The sequence below is a fragment of the Leopardus geoffroyi genome, chromosome B4 (assembly GCF_018350155.1).
Source record: "Leopardus geoffroyi isolate Oge1 chromosome B4, O.geoffroyi_Oge1_pat1.0, whole genome shotgun sequence".
NCBI lineage: Eukaryota > Metazoa > Chordata > Mammalia > Carnivora > Felidae > Leopardus > Leopardus geoffroyi.
Window position 1 is genome coordinate 66,025,656 of NC_059341.1, and position 17,039 is coordinate 66,042,694.

A 17,039-nucleotide genomic window follows, 5' to 3' on the forward strand; every position below is an offset into this window, starting at 1 on the left:
GGTGTCCTTGTAAGAAGAGGAGATTAGGACAAAGGTGCTCACAGAGGAAAGACCATGTGAAAACACAGGGAGAAGGTGGCCACCTATAAGCCAAGGGGAGAGGCCTCAGAAGAAAAATCAACCCTCCTGATACCTTGATCTCAGACATCAAGTTTTCACAACTGTGAGGAAATAAGTTTCTATTGTTTAAGCTACTAGTCTGTGGTACTTTGCTATGAAAGGCCTAAAAAACTAATAAAGAATAAATCTAATTTCCTTTAACCACTACTGGAAATTCAAGATTTCCTACCCCTCCCTAGAAGCAACCACTGATCCCAGTTTGGGGTGTATCTGTCCAGCCCAAGCACTAATAAAGACACTTCTTAAAAACCCATATAAAACTTTTTTAAAAAACCTTAAATGGCTTACTGCATATTTGTTTCTTCAATTTGCTTTACTTTTTAATTCAATGATCCTTGGGGTCTAACTTCATCTCACATAGCATTCCATAATACTTCCCCATGATGGATATTATGGGATAGATTATACCCAGTGTTTTGCTATTATCACATAGCTATAATGAGCACCTTTGCCCCTTCTTCTTGTACATATTTGTGAGTGTTTCTCTAAGGTAAATGTCTAGAAATAGAATTGCAAGGTCATAGGTTATGCACATATTTAATTTTATTAGCTATTTCCAAAAGAATCCCAGAGTGTCTATAACAAAAACATCCTAAGAGTATACTAGTTCCTGTAATCTCAGAGAAAAGCTGTTATACTTTAATTTTCACTGATATGATGGGAAAATGATACCTTGTTTTAATTTACATTTTCCTGATTAGTAAGATAAAATGGTTCTGTTGAAACTCCCAATTTGTAGCTAATGGAAATCTATTCAGAAATTGAAATAATTCCAAATTTTTAATGCTACCTAATTATAAGATAAAAATTAATTTGACATACTGTGATACATAGATATTAATATTTTCCTTCATTTTCTACTTGCTTATTAAAGCAACCATTAAATATATTTCCCATTTATATTCAATTGGTGAAGAATGTGTGATCATATTTTATATTTTGTAATTTACTTTTACTTATTAATTTGTTCATTAGCCCCGTAACTTGAGGAAAAAAAAGAAAAACACATCAACATACTTCCTACTTTTTTAATGTTTATTTTTGAGAGAGAGAGAGAGAAAACATGTGCATGTGCACAAGTGGGGGAAGGGCAGAAAGAGAGAGGGAGACACAGAATCCAAAGCTGGGTCCGGGCTCTGAGCTGTCAGCACAGAGCCTGATGACGTGGAGCCCAAACCCATGAACTGATCATGACCTGAGCCAGTCAGACACTTAACTGACTGAGCCACCCAGGTGCCCCTTGCTTCCTAATTATTTTAAATGGAGGCATAAATACTACAATTATGGATTCATAATATTCATGTATTTTCAGCTCCATTTACGTTATATTTTCCTGGGTATTTTAACGCAGTTAACTTCTTCAACTCAGCTGGAGCCAAAAGCCAAGATATAAGGAAACCGCAGGACAATGTGAGGTAGAAGAAAGGATGGAGTTCGTTTCCAGTCCATAACTGAAAATGCCTCCCTTCTTACTTATAGGCATTAGAAAACTTTTACTCACCCACAAAAATGTGATGACATTCTTTTATGCCATTTTTCCTACATACTAGGTTTTGGCATTCATAAGGTTATTCTCATTTTAGGAAAAAGTCCTGTGGAAATCTCTGACCCTAATTCCATTTTCCCTACTACTGACAATTTTCTTTCTAAAATCAGTATCTGGTTCTACCATTTAGGGGCCCATAAAGCATTTCAGCCAAACTAAATTACTTGTGAAAGTGAAAAATTGTGTTATCAATAATGCTTGGGTAGCAGGAAGAAACTGAGTCATGTCCTGGCAACTGAGATGTATGGTCACCTTACCTGTCTTAGCCTAACATTCTTCTATATCACCTCTTAGCCATCTGAGACAAATCCAAACTTTGTAAGGCATTCCACAGCACCTTTGTGATTTGACCCCTGGGAACTGGTCAGCTTTATTCTTCTGTCACTTTCCTACCTGTACTCCTTCCCCTGACCACTCATTACTCTCTCATGATTTTGTTCAGGCTGTTGCGTGTAGTTCCACTGCATTTATCTTCCTCCATTTGGCTTCCTGGCAAATTTGTATGCAACAATCAGATCCAAATAGTACCTTTTTTGACACTCTCTTACCCAAAACTCCTGGGACACAATGTGTTTCAAAAATTATTATTTTCTTTTGAATATTAGAAAGGCAATATAGTACACATTATCTGGGATAACACTGAGTAACCAAACACATCGATACATCTAAAATGAAATGTATGAATTAGTCACACTGAGTGGGATCACTGAAGATTATAAGTAGCTTAATGCCAATTCAGATAGGGTGTTGATACCAAAATGCTACAATTTACAAAATAATTGTCAGTTTTCGGGATTTTGAGGTTTTGTGATTGTGGATAAGAGATTGCACATCTGTACTTATTTTGCTTCTCCAAATGTTCCCATCCTACACATAAACTCGTTCCTTGATCCTTCAGAGCAGAAACCAAATTTATTCACCTATTGTAGTGTCTGGTATTTATCAAATGGTCAAAAAATGTTTATGGAGCTATTGAATCCACATTTTGAGAATTATCTGAAAAAGAACTTAAAAGGCTGTAGGTTTTGAGGTGGCTAGATGACTAAAAACTGAGTGATTTAGAAGGAATATGCAGAAATCCTTCTACCAGGATCTGGGTTCAAATGTCAGCTCCACCACAGGGACTTTGGGCAAGTTGTTTAGGTTTTAAGAGTCTCATAAAAATAGAAGTATTTATATTTATTTCATAGGATGTTGTGAGGTTTAAATAAAGGTATATAAAGTATATAAAGGTATATAAAGTTAATTTGGATAGTAAGTGCAGTGATGGTTTGCTGTCATTATCAACTCTTTATTTTTCTTTAAACAAGAGTACTGAGGAGAACAGAGGCATAGTTATGGATTGAGTATAGACTGAATGGTGATTCACAGATTAGTAACAAGAGGAGAGACTCATCTGATGACAACTGGTACTGAAAGGAGTGAATCTGTTTAAAATGAACACCAGCATTTCTAAGTAAATATTAATGTTTCAGGAAGCTAACAAGTAACATTCCATTTTCCTGTCCATATGTGCTCAAAACAACTGAGAGGCAAACACATGTTCAAACAGGCAGCAATTAAAATACAGGCAGCTATCAGCTTAGGTCTATCAGAAAGTGGACTTGCTAATATGCCACCTTGAATTGAATTAGACTTGACCATACAGTCATAAGCCTGGCTGCACCACCACTGGTATTCCCCATGAGGACTGGACCCCATAAAATTTACTACATGGAGGAGTAGAGAATATTTGTTTCCTGAGGATATGAAGCTCATACATCAAAGAAGGGGGAAACTGATAAGTCATTTCTCAGAGATGAGGGTGGGCCAAGATTCCTATCTTGCAGCTCCTTTCATTCAAAAGCATACAGCAAAGGGAAAAAGAGATTTCCTTCTTCTCAACAGCAAAAAGTGAAAGAAGTTGGGATAATTAGAATTTTATCCTGAAACAATAAAACTAAATTTATAAAAATAAGCTTATTGTATTTTATATATTTTGCATTGCTTGCTATTGTAATTATGGCTAACCAGTAAAGGTATTAAAAACAAAATGAACTGTTTAATACTTAGGTCTTTATGACATAAATTTTTTCAACAAAATTTGTTTAGCAAAATAAAAGTATCTGACTATCAAAAGAATAAGGAAGAATCTGGGAGAATTTATAAAGTCATCAAAATGTTTTAAATGATTTTTTTTATGATTGTGACTCACATTTAACCATGGTATGAAAAATGTTATGAGTCTGGACTTAGTTCAAAGAAAAATAAGTAACCTCAGAAACATTTTTAAATAAAGATATTGAAATGGTCAGAAATGCATTTCAGAAATAACACTCTGGCTAAGGAGAAGATAAGAGTGGAGGTCAGACTAGAAGAAGAGAAACTAGTTAACATATGATAATAGTCATTCATTGAAGGATTATAGTGGTTCTGAATGAGGGCTGCTGAAATGAGGAGAAAAGCAGATTCAGGAGATAACTGGAAGTTGAAGTTCCAGTTAAGGAGTGTGAAGACTGAAGGATAAGAATGTGAGTTAGTGGGAGACAAACAGGATGATGAAGTAAGGAAGACCATGCCTTCAGCTTTGGTCATACTAAGTCTGAAGTACTTGTGCTCATGCAAGTAGAAATTTTGAGGAAGTTATTGGTAATGCATGACTGCAACTAAAGATGAAATTGAAGGACTTCCTTTAATAGTGGAATCTGAATCCATGAAAGAGAAGACAAAATTTGATAGAAACCTGAGTACATCAATATTTAAAGAAAAAGAACTTAAAGGAATAAAGAGTCTGTGTGCATAGAAACCTGAGAAAGTATGAAAAAACAAACTCAGGTCAATGTGTTTTCATATATATATTTGAGAGAGAAGGAGCGAGCAAGACAAAGCATAAGAAGGGGGGAGGGACAAAGAGACAGAGAATCTTAAGCAGGCTCTACGCTCAGCAAGGAGCCTGACTGGGGGCACCATCTTACAACTGTCAGATCTTGACTTGAGCCAAAATCAAGAGTCAGACACTTAACTGACTCAGCTACCAAGACATCCCTGGAGGAGAATATCCTAAGAAGTAATCAACATAAAAACGTTAAAGTAAGTTCAATTAGAATAAGTAACTATTAACATTAACAAGTAGGCTTTAGTGAATTCAATGAGATTAGTGAAGGAGAGGCTATATTAAGTACATTAATGTGGTTAAATAAATGAATAGGAGTGAGGAAGTGGATTCTATGAGAGCAGACCATTCCTTCAGGAAACTGGATGTTGGAAAGGAGGAAAGAGAAAGGAGGAAAGAGTAGCACGTGGAGGTGATGGAGGTGTTTTATTAGGATGTGCAATACTCAAGCATGTTTTAAAACTTAAGGGAAGGAATCAGCAGACAAGAAGACATAGAAAGTTAAGCAAATGAATAATTAGATGAAGTCCCATAAATGGTGAAAATGGATGGATGGGGTCTGAAGCAAAGATGAAAGGATTGCCTCACTTTTTCCTTTACAAGTAAAAGAGGATGGTTCTGCAATCAGGGAAGTTTTTAGGTCTTGGGTAGAAAGTCAAGTGAATTCTTATTTATAAGTAGTATTTTCTCTCCAAAGTAGGAGTTGGGGTCAACTGCCAGTTACTTTGGGATATTTGGGAATAGCTTGGATTATTTAGATATAGTGGGGGGAAGTTTGAAAATAGGAATTGTAGAGAACAGGAGAAAATTGAATAGGAAAACACAGGATTTCCGTTCAGAATTGAGGGTTCTTTTGAAATTGGATACTAGCTTGCCTGGTTTTAAAACCTCCTAAGTAGTTGATTGCTCTGGTGTAGGGATAGAGAAGCAGATGCATTTATTCATGAATGAGGTCTCCCTTCCCCACAGCACTGGAAGATGTAATATATTTCAAAGGAGAAAGCGATTGCAATGATGAAAAATGGTGCATCATTAAGTATGGTGCCATATCTATTGACAGAGAATTCACAGAGAAGTAGAAAGGTGAAAGGACTGGAGTTTCCAAGTGAGAAAGGTGAAGGCATAGGAACTTGTGGTTGGGGACTGGGGAGGTTAGGTAGAGAAAAGAACACTGGAGGAAAAAGGTCAGCCATGGGGAGGCCAGGGTGATGAAAATAAATGGCTTTGCTTGCCTTCTCTGCAGGGCCTTTGAAGTTACCCTTGCAATAGGCAAACTTGATGAGTAGACCCTATCTGAAATTTTCAATGTCTCTGAATAGTTAAAAAGAATCCATTATATGACATTCATCTTATTATATTTTGGGAAGATTAAGAGTTAATTAAATTTACAGATATTAGATTAGGTGCCCAGATAATCAGGTTTAAAATTGCTCAAACTCTGGCTTGATGACATAAATATGCATAACCATTGCTTTACCACTGTCTACTTATCTGTCGAGATGTCTCTGACTCACTTTTGGTATAAAGATTTTATTCTTTCATTGTGTCTTAATAATTCAAAATAAAGTGACCCAGTTCTGAAAAACTGAGAAAACACAAGTCTCATAAGAGAAGAGTAAGCCATGGGGCACCTGGGTGGCTCAGTCGGTTAAGCGTCCGACTTCGGCTCAGGTCATGATCTCACAGTTTGTGAGTTTGAGCCCCGTGTAGGGCTCTGTGCTGATAGCTTGGAGCCTGGAGCCTGCTTCGGATTCTGTGTCTCCCTCTCTCTCTGCCCCTCCCCTGCTTATGCTCTGTCTCTCATAAATAAATAAATGTTAAAGGAAAAAAAAAAAAAAGAGAGAAGAGTAAGCCAAAAAATGCTAATTCCTCAGAAACTTTTGTAAAGCAGAACTTTGCTAAAGTCTATGCAACCAGACCATAACATTTACATGGTCCTATTCACTGAGGCTTGTAAAAAGTGTCAGATCTAATTGTCTACTACCTACACAGATGGATATGATCACACAGAAAAGCACAGACCAATTGGTGTGCTCTCCATTCCCATCACCACTGCGTTGATATTCTTATCTGTGGTTTCTGTATCATTTTTTTTAAATTTTAAAGTTCTAGTTCTTTAATTTTCAAAATGTACAAAAATATGATTTCTTGTAATTAATCAAAACTTATAATTTAGTTCATTGATATTTCAAGCCTTTTGTTCTTTGGTTTCTTCCCATTATTGCCTGAACATAGACCATATTTATGGCATCATTCCATAGAGAAAGAAGGGGAATAAAACCCAAATCAGCAACTCTTTTTTTTTTATTTGAGAGAGAGAGAAAGCATGAGTAGAGGAGGAACAGAGTCGGGGGGGGGAGGGGGGGAGAGAATGAATCCCAAGCAGGCTCCACACAGCACAGAGCCCAATCCAGGGCTCGAACCCATGAACCATGAGACCATGACCTGAGCTGAAGTCGGATGCTTAACTGACTAAGCCACCCACGTGCCCCAAATCAACAACTCTTACTCAAAGAAAGCTGAGGGAAACTGTTTCTAAGATAAAAATTTGGAATTATCTTTGAAGTTAACCTATTTATCCTATTCAGATGATGTTGTGGTTGACCCTTAAACAATGAGGGGGTTAGAGGCACCAAGTCCCACACAGTTGAAAACTGCCATATAAGTTTTGACTCCCCTAAAACTATTGATAGCCTACTGTTGACCAGAAGCCTTGCCAATAACATAAACACTTGATTAACATATATTTTATATATTATATACTGTATTCTTACAATAAAGTTAGAAAAAATAAAATGTTCTTAGGTAAATTATAAAAAAGAGAAAATACATTTAGAGTACTGTACTAGAAAAAATCTGCATATAAGTAGATCCACACAGTTGGATCCTGTGTCGTTCAAGGGTCAACTCTAATATTATAATAGGGCATAATTCTGATTTCTATAACAAGAGGCTAAACTAGCAGTGACTTAAACAAGGTAGAAGAAGTTTATGTCTCTCTCATGTAATTAACTATTCCAGCATAAGCAGGGCAGGGCACACACATCAGGTTCAAGGTGTCTAGAGTCCTAATTTTTTTTTTTTTTTTATATTTGTGCTTTGCTATTCAAAGGTTTTTGCCTTCTCCTTAATGTCCAAGATGGCAAGCTACCATGCCCATGTTCCAGGCAGTTAGGTGGTAGAATACCATGGGGAAAGGGAAGGTGAGAGTCTGTCCTTTAATTCTAAGGGCACAGCCTGGAAGTAGTACACATCACTGCCACTAACATTCTGATGGTCAGATGTAGTCATGTGGCTGCAGCAAACCAGAAAGAAAGCTGAGAAAAGTTGTCATTTATAAATTAAAAAAATAAGTTATTTTAATGCTGCTACATATGTAAATAAAAATAAAGGATTCTGATACTGTGAAATAAAAGGGGGGAAATAAATACTTGGAAATAACTAGCAGTCTCTTTTTCATCTATATATCCAATACATAATCAATCAACATATTATCCTTGCAACAATGCCTCTTATAATTTCCATTTTAACAGTACTGATTTGCCTTTTTCTTGAATTTCAATAAATGATAAAAACTTTGTATTAATACTATATTGAGTTGATTATAATATGCATATTTTAAAACATTTACAGTTTCTGAAACCTGAATATACTTTAGTATCAATGGCTTATTACAATCACTAATAGCCAGGAAGTAAGTATGTCATAATTTTCTCTGTGTATGTGCAAAACAAAGGCATCGATATAAAAAGCCATAGAATGAGTCCAAGTGGCTTAAAAAAAAAACAACAACCAAAAAACCCCAAAACAGTGGAGAAAACAGTAAAGCCTAGCACTAAACCTTACAAGACAAACTTTTGGGGGATAGGTGGAGAAGGCAGTGAGTCAGTGAGTTTGCCAACATTGCTAACATTGCACATAATTGTACAGGTAGCTTAGAGCACAACACCAAATGGCCTTTATATCTTTTATGAATTCTTTTAAGGAAAAAAATGCACCATTACCACTCTTGACAGCATTCTTGATGGCACAGAGCCTAATAATGAGTGGAAAAACAATGGTGTCACCAATTCTGAAATCAAAAAGCCATTCAGAAGAATCATGGTCAACTTTAAACTTATTTTAACCCATTTATGTCTTTTATTTTACTTTTTATGTTTGTGATATATGATTTCAACAATTTATGTCTGTTTTAAAAGAAGTCTCTACATAAGTGTGAAATAAAAACTCTATGTGATAACAAAGTATCAAGTTATAATTTATTTAGTGACATTTCTTTTTCTTTTTGGTACCATATAAAATAATGGTGCATCTTATAATCAATAGCATCTTAGATTCAATCAAATATGGTATTCAATATGATATAAAAGTATCCTAACTTATAAAAAAATCTTTACACATGTTCATAATTGAGTAAATAATTTATAATCTGTGATTATCTATTAATTCTACATTTACAATAACTTGAATTATGTACAGCATTTAATTAATGGTACAAGTACATTTTATTTTTTTAAGTTTATTTATTTATTTTGAGAGAGAGAGGGCACATGTGTGCACATGCACCCAGCGGGGGAGAGGCAGAGAGAGAGGATCCCAAACAGGCTCTGCCCTACCAATGCAAACCCTGATGGAGGAATCATGGTTCGTGAGATCATGACCTGAGCTGAAATCAAGGGTGAGACACTTTACTGACTGAGCCACCCAGGCCGCCTAGTACGAGTACATTTTATGTCTGGCACAGTGGCTTTTACCTAAGTGTTCAATAAATATTTGTTGAATAAAAGCATAATGCTAAAACCACCTCTCAGATATAGTAACAACTCATATTGTAACATGTTAGAAATGATAATAAGCTTAATATTGTTTTATCCATTATTCCTATAAATTTATGACTATTGAAACAGAATTAAGGGAATAATAAAGACTGTAAACTATAGTCCTCATTGTTTGATTAAAATAATTCTGCAGTATGAACAAATTGACATTTACAAGGTTTTTTAAATTGACTGTAATGTTCTCTATTCCATAACAGAATGTTAAATAGCAGATCGTAACACACTTCAGGATCCACCCGGATGAAAAAAAGGTAGTATCAGTCCCTCCCACCTTCGTCATTCTACCCTTCTAGCTCTGAGGCATCACAGAACAATTTTATGATTTTATGTATACATATACAGTATTTGTATATGTGTGTGTGTGTATATATACATATATGTATATATGTATATGTATATGTATATGTATACGTATATATATGTATATATATGTATATGTATACATATATATATGTATATATGTATATATATACAGCTTTATTTTCAGACAGTCTACCTAAGTCATGATGATGTCAGCTTTTACAGTTTCGGTAGTCATTTAGGATATTTAAAATGATAAAGAAAGGGGTACCTGGGTGGCTCAGTCAGTTGAGTGTCCCACTTCAGCCTAGGTCATGATCTCACCAGTCCCGAGTTCGAGTTCCGTGGTGGGCTCTGTGCTGACAGCTCAGAGGCTGGGGCCTGTTTCAGATACCCGGTCTCCCTCTCCCTCTCTGCCCCTCCCCCATTCGCACTCTGTCTCTCTCTCTCTCTCTCTCAAAAATAAACATTAAAAAATAAAATAAAATAAAATAAAATAAAATAAAATAAGGAAAAAGAAAACTATTATACAATAACAAGAAGCCATTGCTTCAGTCAGGGACTGTTTCTAAACTTGGCTAGTGCTGGATATTCCACCAACAGAGAAAATCAGTATTGTACAAATTAGAAATAAACAACATAATTTATTGAGCTTTAATAATAACACTTCGTATTAGGAGGCCTAGTTTTCTTTGATATCATAGCACTGAATTTTAATAATGACATATATAGACGGTTGACTACTAAACTTACATACCCAAAAAATGGTAGGAAAATAAAGCAAAAATTGATTTTAATGTATTATTTTTCTAATTACAAAGTAACAAAAATAATTTAACCAGAAATTTAATATCTGTTTTCATTATAGGCTTATTTATGGACATACAGAAGGAGCTATATTTATAATTATATGCATTCAAAGTTGTGCATTTCAAACACACTAAAATCTTTTACATGATTTTACTGTTCAAATGAATCAATTATATTTAGCTAAACATTCATGAATTAACACTCATGTACACTTAATTATATGCATGCATGTACTCAAGTAAGAAAAATAAAGAATGTTGTGTCTTACGCTTGTATGACAGTATATCTAACAAAAGGAAATTTTGGAATTTGGGTCATAATTACACACTGAGAAATCTTAATACCTTCCAATACATCACTAATTATAGCCAATGGTATAATGATAGTTAAGAGCCTATTTTTTACAAACATTTGTTCCAGTGCCCTGTGGCACCAAGGATGCCCCTAGGAAATCTTCCTATGCTTACTTTTTGTGGAACCTAAGGAACCCTGGGTTTTTATCCTTGCTGCTTCATTAACTAGCTTGATTTGAGGGGAAGTTGCTAACTTTCCCTGCCTTCGTTTTCAACACTGCAAAATAATGACTTCTAGTTCTAACTGGTATGACTAATAGGCATTTGAAAAAAGATGATTATCTTCCCCATGCTAGTTTCTACTTAAGCAAACAGGCTTTCTTTTACTATTATAAATTGATATTTTAAGTAGATATTCTCACTTTTCTAGAACTTGCATAAACTTAATACATTTATTACACAACACTTACAAATTTAGCCACTGGATCATAGCTCTACCTGAACACACTCTGTGGGAAGTCAACAGATACCCATATGATGTTCAGTTGCTTTTTTGTATTTTGCTCGTATTCTAGGTTTTAAATACCTCAAATGCTCTAATTTCTGCTATTATCATAAACAAAATACGATTTCTTGTAATTAATCAAAACTCATAATTTAGTTCATTGATATTTCAAGCCTTTTGTTCTTTCTGTGGCTTCTTGAGGATGAATTTATTAATTCATTCATTCTTTCATTAATCCAACAAATATTTAAGAGGAGCCATAGGTTTTTCTAGGCACTGAGAATAAGACAGTAGACAAAACACTGCTCTCAAAGAGCTTATGTTCTACTGATTTAATGTATACATCAGGAAGAACACAATTGTATTTTCAAAATATAGATAATTTTAATTGGCATTAGAGATTCCAATAAAGATTTGTGATAATGTTTATCTTCTGCCAGAATCTTGTAAAAAAATCTTGTAATCTTGTAATGAATGTAGATGTATCCAAATAATGACTAATTTTTTCCATAAAACAAAATGATGATTAAGTTTTAAAGACAATGGGATTTGAATGAAATGGACAGCTATAGATCTTATATATAAAATCATTCTTGTAAGGATCTGATTTCAGAGATTCACAGCTCATATTAAGAGGAAATATAAGGGTGCCTACGTGGCTCAGGTAGTTAAGCATCTGACTCTTGATTTTAGCTCAGGTCATGATCTCATGGTTGGTGAGTCTGAGCCCTACATTGGGCTCTGTGCTGGTGGCACTGAAACTGCTTGGGATTTTCTCTGCCTCTCTCTCTCTCAAAATAAATAAACTTAAAAATTTTTTTTTAAAAGGAAGAAATATAGATCTTAATTTGTCTCAAGAAGAAAAAAGATTAAAGCAAAACAAATCCTGTCAATATTGTCAAAATACTGATATCTCAGAATTAAGAAAAGTAGGTGTTTGTGGACACTGGCTTGGCCTTTGAAAGCAGTTGTTCATTTCCCTTTGGAGCAAATGATACCAAGCATAGTATGTATTGATGATCATGTAAAAATGAGACTTTCTTGATTGGAGTGGCATTCTTCATTGGAGTGACAATGTGGGAGAAGGAAAAAAATCCTTTCTTACATCCTTCTTCATATATGGGTGTATCTGAATTTATTATGGTTCAATTACTCTGTCTCATATTTACAAGTTTTGAGGAAAAATTTCCACTATATTTCTAAATTGTAACTCTTTATACAATCATTAGAATGTGTAAAACTCAGTGTGTAGTTGTACCAGAATTATAGATTAAGTAATCATTTACTTTGTGTCTGTAGAGAAAAACCTACGAAACACCCTCATTTTAAGCCCTTATCATAGACTTAAAATGCCTCAATCTCAGAGAATCACAGTGTAATTTTAAAAATCTTACTTAGCAATCTCCTTTATTAGTCAAGTAACTTCAAAGAAATTCTTTGCCATATACCTACTGATCCCTACATCTACAAAATTCAGGAATACACATAGAAATTGAGAAAGAAATTGTTTACACTTTTATTTTAGAATTTTTAGTCCCAAATTAAAAGTATTAAAATGCAAAATCAAAACAATGATGAATTAAATGTTTATTGAAAATATTTAAATTAAGGTTAGGTCTATACAATTGTGATGTGACTATGTGCTTCAGGGGGTTTGATTAGCTATGGTTTATGAGGTCTGCCTTTTAAGCAACATACTTTCCTAAAACCTCATAAGCATTTGGATATGGGGCAGCAATTAAAGACTGACCAGAAATGAACCCAAATGCAGTTCCAAAACTATTATGTGTATTAGTCATGGTATATCTGAAAAATAACATTTTTGGCTGATATATTGTTTTGTATGTTCCCTAAGTATTAAAACATATTGTGCATGAAGATGAATTTAGTTGGTGACATGTCTATTGGGGGTGGGGGTGGGGGTCAGAGGTAAAGAGAGGGCAAACATTTGATTTTCTAAAAATTACACATGATGAACTTTCCAGTGTGCTAGTAATGCTGACATCAATAATGTCTCTAATAAACTATTCCAAAAAAGTAAATTAATTGGTGTTGGCAGATGCAGTCTAATTCTTCACAAATCTTATGAAAATATGGGATTAGTCAACTTGATTGGTAGATCCTTAATGCCAATAACACTGCTGATGCTTCTGCTACTTCTGTTATAGTAAAGAAGATGGTGGAGCCCGCTCTTTATTGGCACTTAAAACACTGGTAGGAGAATATATTATTTATATGTGTGATTCATAAGTTCTTTAATGTGGAATGACTTTAATTGGGATTACCAGAATTTCTCCCCCTCTACTCCTATGGGAAGGAATCTAAAAATATACACAATCTGGAAGCCTGTAATTGTCACTTCACCCTTTGAATAACTGACACCATATAGGCAGTGCTGATTAACATTCAAAGTAAATAACCACTGTGCCATTCAATGTAGATGCCCTCCTACCAATAATGTGTTTCCTATTCAACAAACAGTGAGTAGAAGGGTCACCTACTGGAAGTGTTTTTATTTAGAGACCTAGAATAAAGGGCACAGGTGCTAAGTTATAAGAAAATCGACTATAAAGAATAATGTGAAGCTGAGTGGCTAATATAAAGATTCAGTAGGTAATATTTGAATCCATTTTGCAGATATCTATTGGTATTGGGAGTTTATTTGTGGATTAAAGTATTTTATTTCTAATTGTACAGATTTACAAATGGAAAATGTAAAGTAATCTTGTGCATCTTTAGATCTCATACAACCTTACAGAATGTCTTCTTTAGTGGTAGCCACTCAAAATATATTCATATATTGAATCAAATACTCCATCTGAATAGCATATATTTTCTTTACAGAAGAAAAATATCCATGAAATTGTTTTAGACTCATTTTTCCCCAATTTTTCTTTCCAAGGGAAAGGCCAAAAGGAATGCAAACTACGACTACCTCTTGTGGGCTTAGGACATGCTTTCTGCAATTCATATACTGTGTTTTACCTTAAGTTTATATGGTTGTATATTTAGAAAGATTTATAAGCTAGTAATTGGTTTCCGACTGCACAGTTTCTGCAATTCATATACTGTGTTTTACCTTAAGTTTATATGGTTGTATATTTCGAAAGATTTATAAGCTAGTAATTGGTTTCCGACTGCACAGTTTTCCTCATTACCAGCCAATCTGAGAACCAGGAGACCACTTCTTGGTGTATGATCACAAACAGATGATCACAGCATCAACCATTAAATGACCAAATTACAGGTATTTAAATTTAAATACTTTAATTTCTTCCACTATACCCCCTTCTCGGAGTCTTATCTTTAGAATGTCGATCGCTAAAGATGTTTCAGAAGAGTTTATCCAATATGAACACAGAGGACTTTTAAGGTCACACTATTTTGGGTATTTATCTCATGCTTAGCAACCATACACGTGACACACATATACACTGTGTTCACCCAGTTCCTTCCACTAATAGTTGTTTGATACACTCGTTGGAATTCAACACCTACTGAACAAGTGAAAAAAGACTGTTTTATTTGTATATGCACAAAACGTCTTAAGTGTCCAGCATGGGGACAGCACCAATCATGTACCCTTCCGCTCCAGGGTTCAAGTAGCAGCATCTCTCAGGTTCTGCCAACCACAGACAGAAAAGAAGCCTCTCTTGGTTCCGGTTGCCACGATCAGAGAATTTGAAAACCCTGCAGATAGTCCATAAAAATACTGGTAGGGAAAAGCTAAACCACATCTATTCCCACCTCCCCTTCCTCTCCCTTTTCTTTGGTGGTGGTGGTGGCTGGGAGAGATTCACTCAGTGCGCCCTCCTGGCCCCCTTCCCCAGCCCGCAGACCTGTGGGCAGTCGCGCTCCGCTTGAGTTGAGCGGTCCAGCTCTCACCTGTTGCCCTGGCTGCCCTCAAGCCACGAAGCCCCGCCACGAGGACAAAAATGACAGAAAGCAAAGGGGAAGAAACAAGACCTACAGAAGAGATGGCGATCTTCCAGCCCGTCGCCGAAAATCCCGAAAGCAGTGCTTGTTGGTCGCCCAAAGCCACAAGTGACCGTCACAAGGGACTCTCGAAATCACGCGGCCCGCAAGTCTGGAGTCCCTCTCGCTCGTGTGAACGGACAACAGGCTACACTAACCAAGCATTGCGCAGGTGGTTAAAACCCTTTCCCCAGGAGTGACCAAACACTAGTTCTGATACGGTTCCCCTCAACCCTCCGAGAAAAACCTGTCACCTGAGGCTTCTTTCCACTTCCAGATTTCTGACGGTCGGTGTCCTTCTCCATTTCACCCCATTTCTTCCAAGTTTCGTGAAGGGAGAGGGAGGATGCCCGTGCGTTGGGGTGTGCATGACAGCATGTGTGTAGAAAGAATTTTTAATCTTTTCTCTTTCCTCCACTTTATATGTGACCCGAGCCTTGGTTGTCGCCTCAAAAAAGAATCCCTGTTTTGCCAACGCTGTCACGAAACCCTCCAAAATCACATTTAATAAGGGGTTCGGACACTGTCAAAAGCTCGACAGGTTGTAGCCGCGAGTTACACACCCCCCCCTCCCCCGCCCCCGGAGCCTTTCCGCTCCCGGAGGCCAAGGCAACCCTATTTGCAAGGTGGTTTTTCGCGTCCAAGCAGGGATTCTCCGGCCCGGCCCCTTCCCCAAGCTCGCGAGCCGCGACACGAGACAGGGCAGCAGGAGTCCCGCCGGCGAGCGGCTCTCGCAGGCAGCGCTGGGTAACAGGCTGTGCGCCGCCGCCCTCGCTCGCCTCGTCTCGCCTCGCCACCCCGGAAGGGAGCCCGCAGGCGTGGGAGAGCGGCGGCGAGCGAGGGACGGCGCGGCGGGCTCGGAGCACGCCGGGGAGGTGGAAGAAGCCGGGCAGCGGAGTCGAGCCGACAAAACCCGAAGAACCCACGCTCCAGGTGTCCGGGAGCTGAGCGGAAAGAGGAGCGAGGTAGGAAGGCGCGGCGTCCCACAGGCGCCCTGGCGCCGCGCGGGGTCCCGGCGGAGCGCGCGGACACGAGGGGGGCCCTCCCCGGTTACCTGTGCTGCTTCCGCCCTGGCTGCCCCTGTCCCGGGGGAAGATGCCCGAGCACTTTTCCCACTCCACCTGGCCCGCGAAGCACAGCTCGGTGACGATGTGCAGCGCCTTCTGGCACAGGCTGCTCACTCCGTCCTCCTTGTGGAAACTCATGGTTGGCCTCTTTTTCCCCAGTCGGCCGGCCGAATTTCCCCTTCCCGGTACCTCTGGGCTGGCCCCTCTGGCGCTCTAAGCCATCGCCCGCTCGTGGGGAAATGGGCGGGAGAGCGCGCTGCTCCCAGCGGCAACTCTTAGGAGCCGCAGGTTGGCCCCATGGCGCGAGCGGGGGGCGCAGGGGAAGGCGGAGAGGCTGGGGCTGGAAGCGCGCGAGGCGGCAGCGGTTAGGTTTGCGCCAAGTCTCCTGCGGCGGGAGCCAGCCTGACGCGGCGAGCTGGAGAGAGAGACCCGGCATGGAGTGCGGAGAGGAAGGGTAGGGGGTGGGGGAGACGTGAAAAAGCCAAAGCCCTCGACTCGCTAGAACTCCCCCCGCCTCCTCCCAGCGCTTTAGTGTTTGGGCTGGTGGCTGGCGGCGGCGCGTCCAATCGCAGCCCGGCGCGGGCCGGCCGACCGGTTGAGGCACCCGCAGGGCCCCCTCCGCGCTCAGTCAGGGGCCCGAGGTGGCCTTGCAAGAGGCGCGACTCCTGGTTCCTGCCGGGACCCCAGCTTGGGCTGCAGGTGCACGATGCAGC

General features: G+C 38.2%; 1 protein-coding gene across 3 annotated transcripts in view; it reads right to left on the bottom strand.

The window, feature by feature from the left end:
• SYT10 (synaptotagmin 10) overlaps positions 1-16,781 on the bottom strand; it is a 68,127-nt gene extending 51,346 nt beyond the window's left edge. The window contains exon 1 of one of the 3 annotated variants that reach the window (XR_006708828.1): positions 16,314-16,780. Coding sequence is in view for 2 of the 3 variants with exons in the window: in XM_045463780.1 (XP_045319736.1) it covers positions 16,314-16,464 (151 nt within the window). In the remaining variant the exon portion in view is untranslated. Of the gene's footprint in view, positions 1-16,313 lie in introns of all 3 variants that reach the window. The other 2 variants (XM_045463780.1, XM_045463779.1) reach the window with 2 other exon arrangements.
• Between the last annotated feature and the right edge of the window lie 258 nt (positions 16,782-17,039).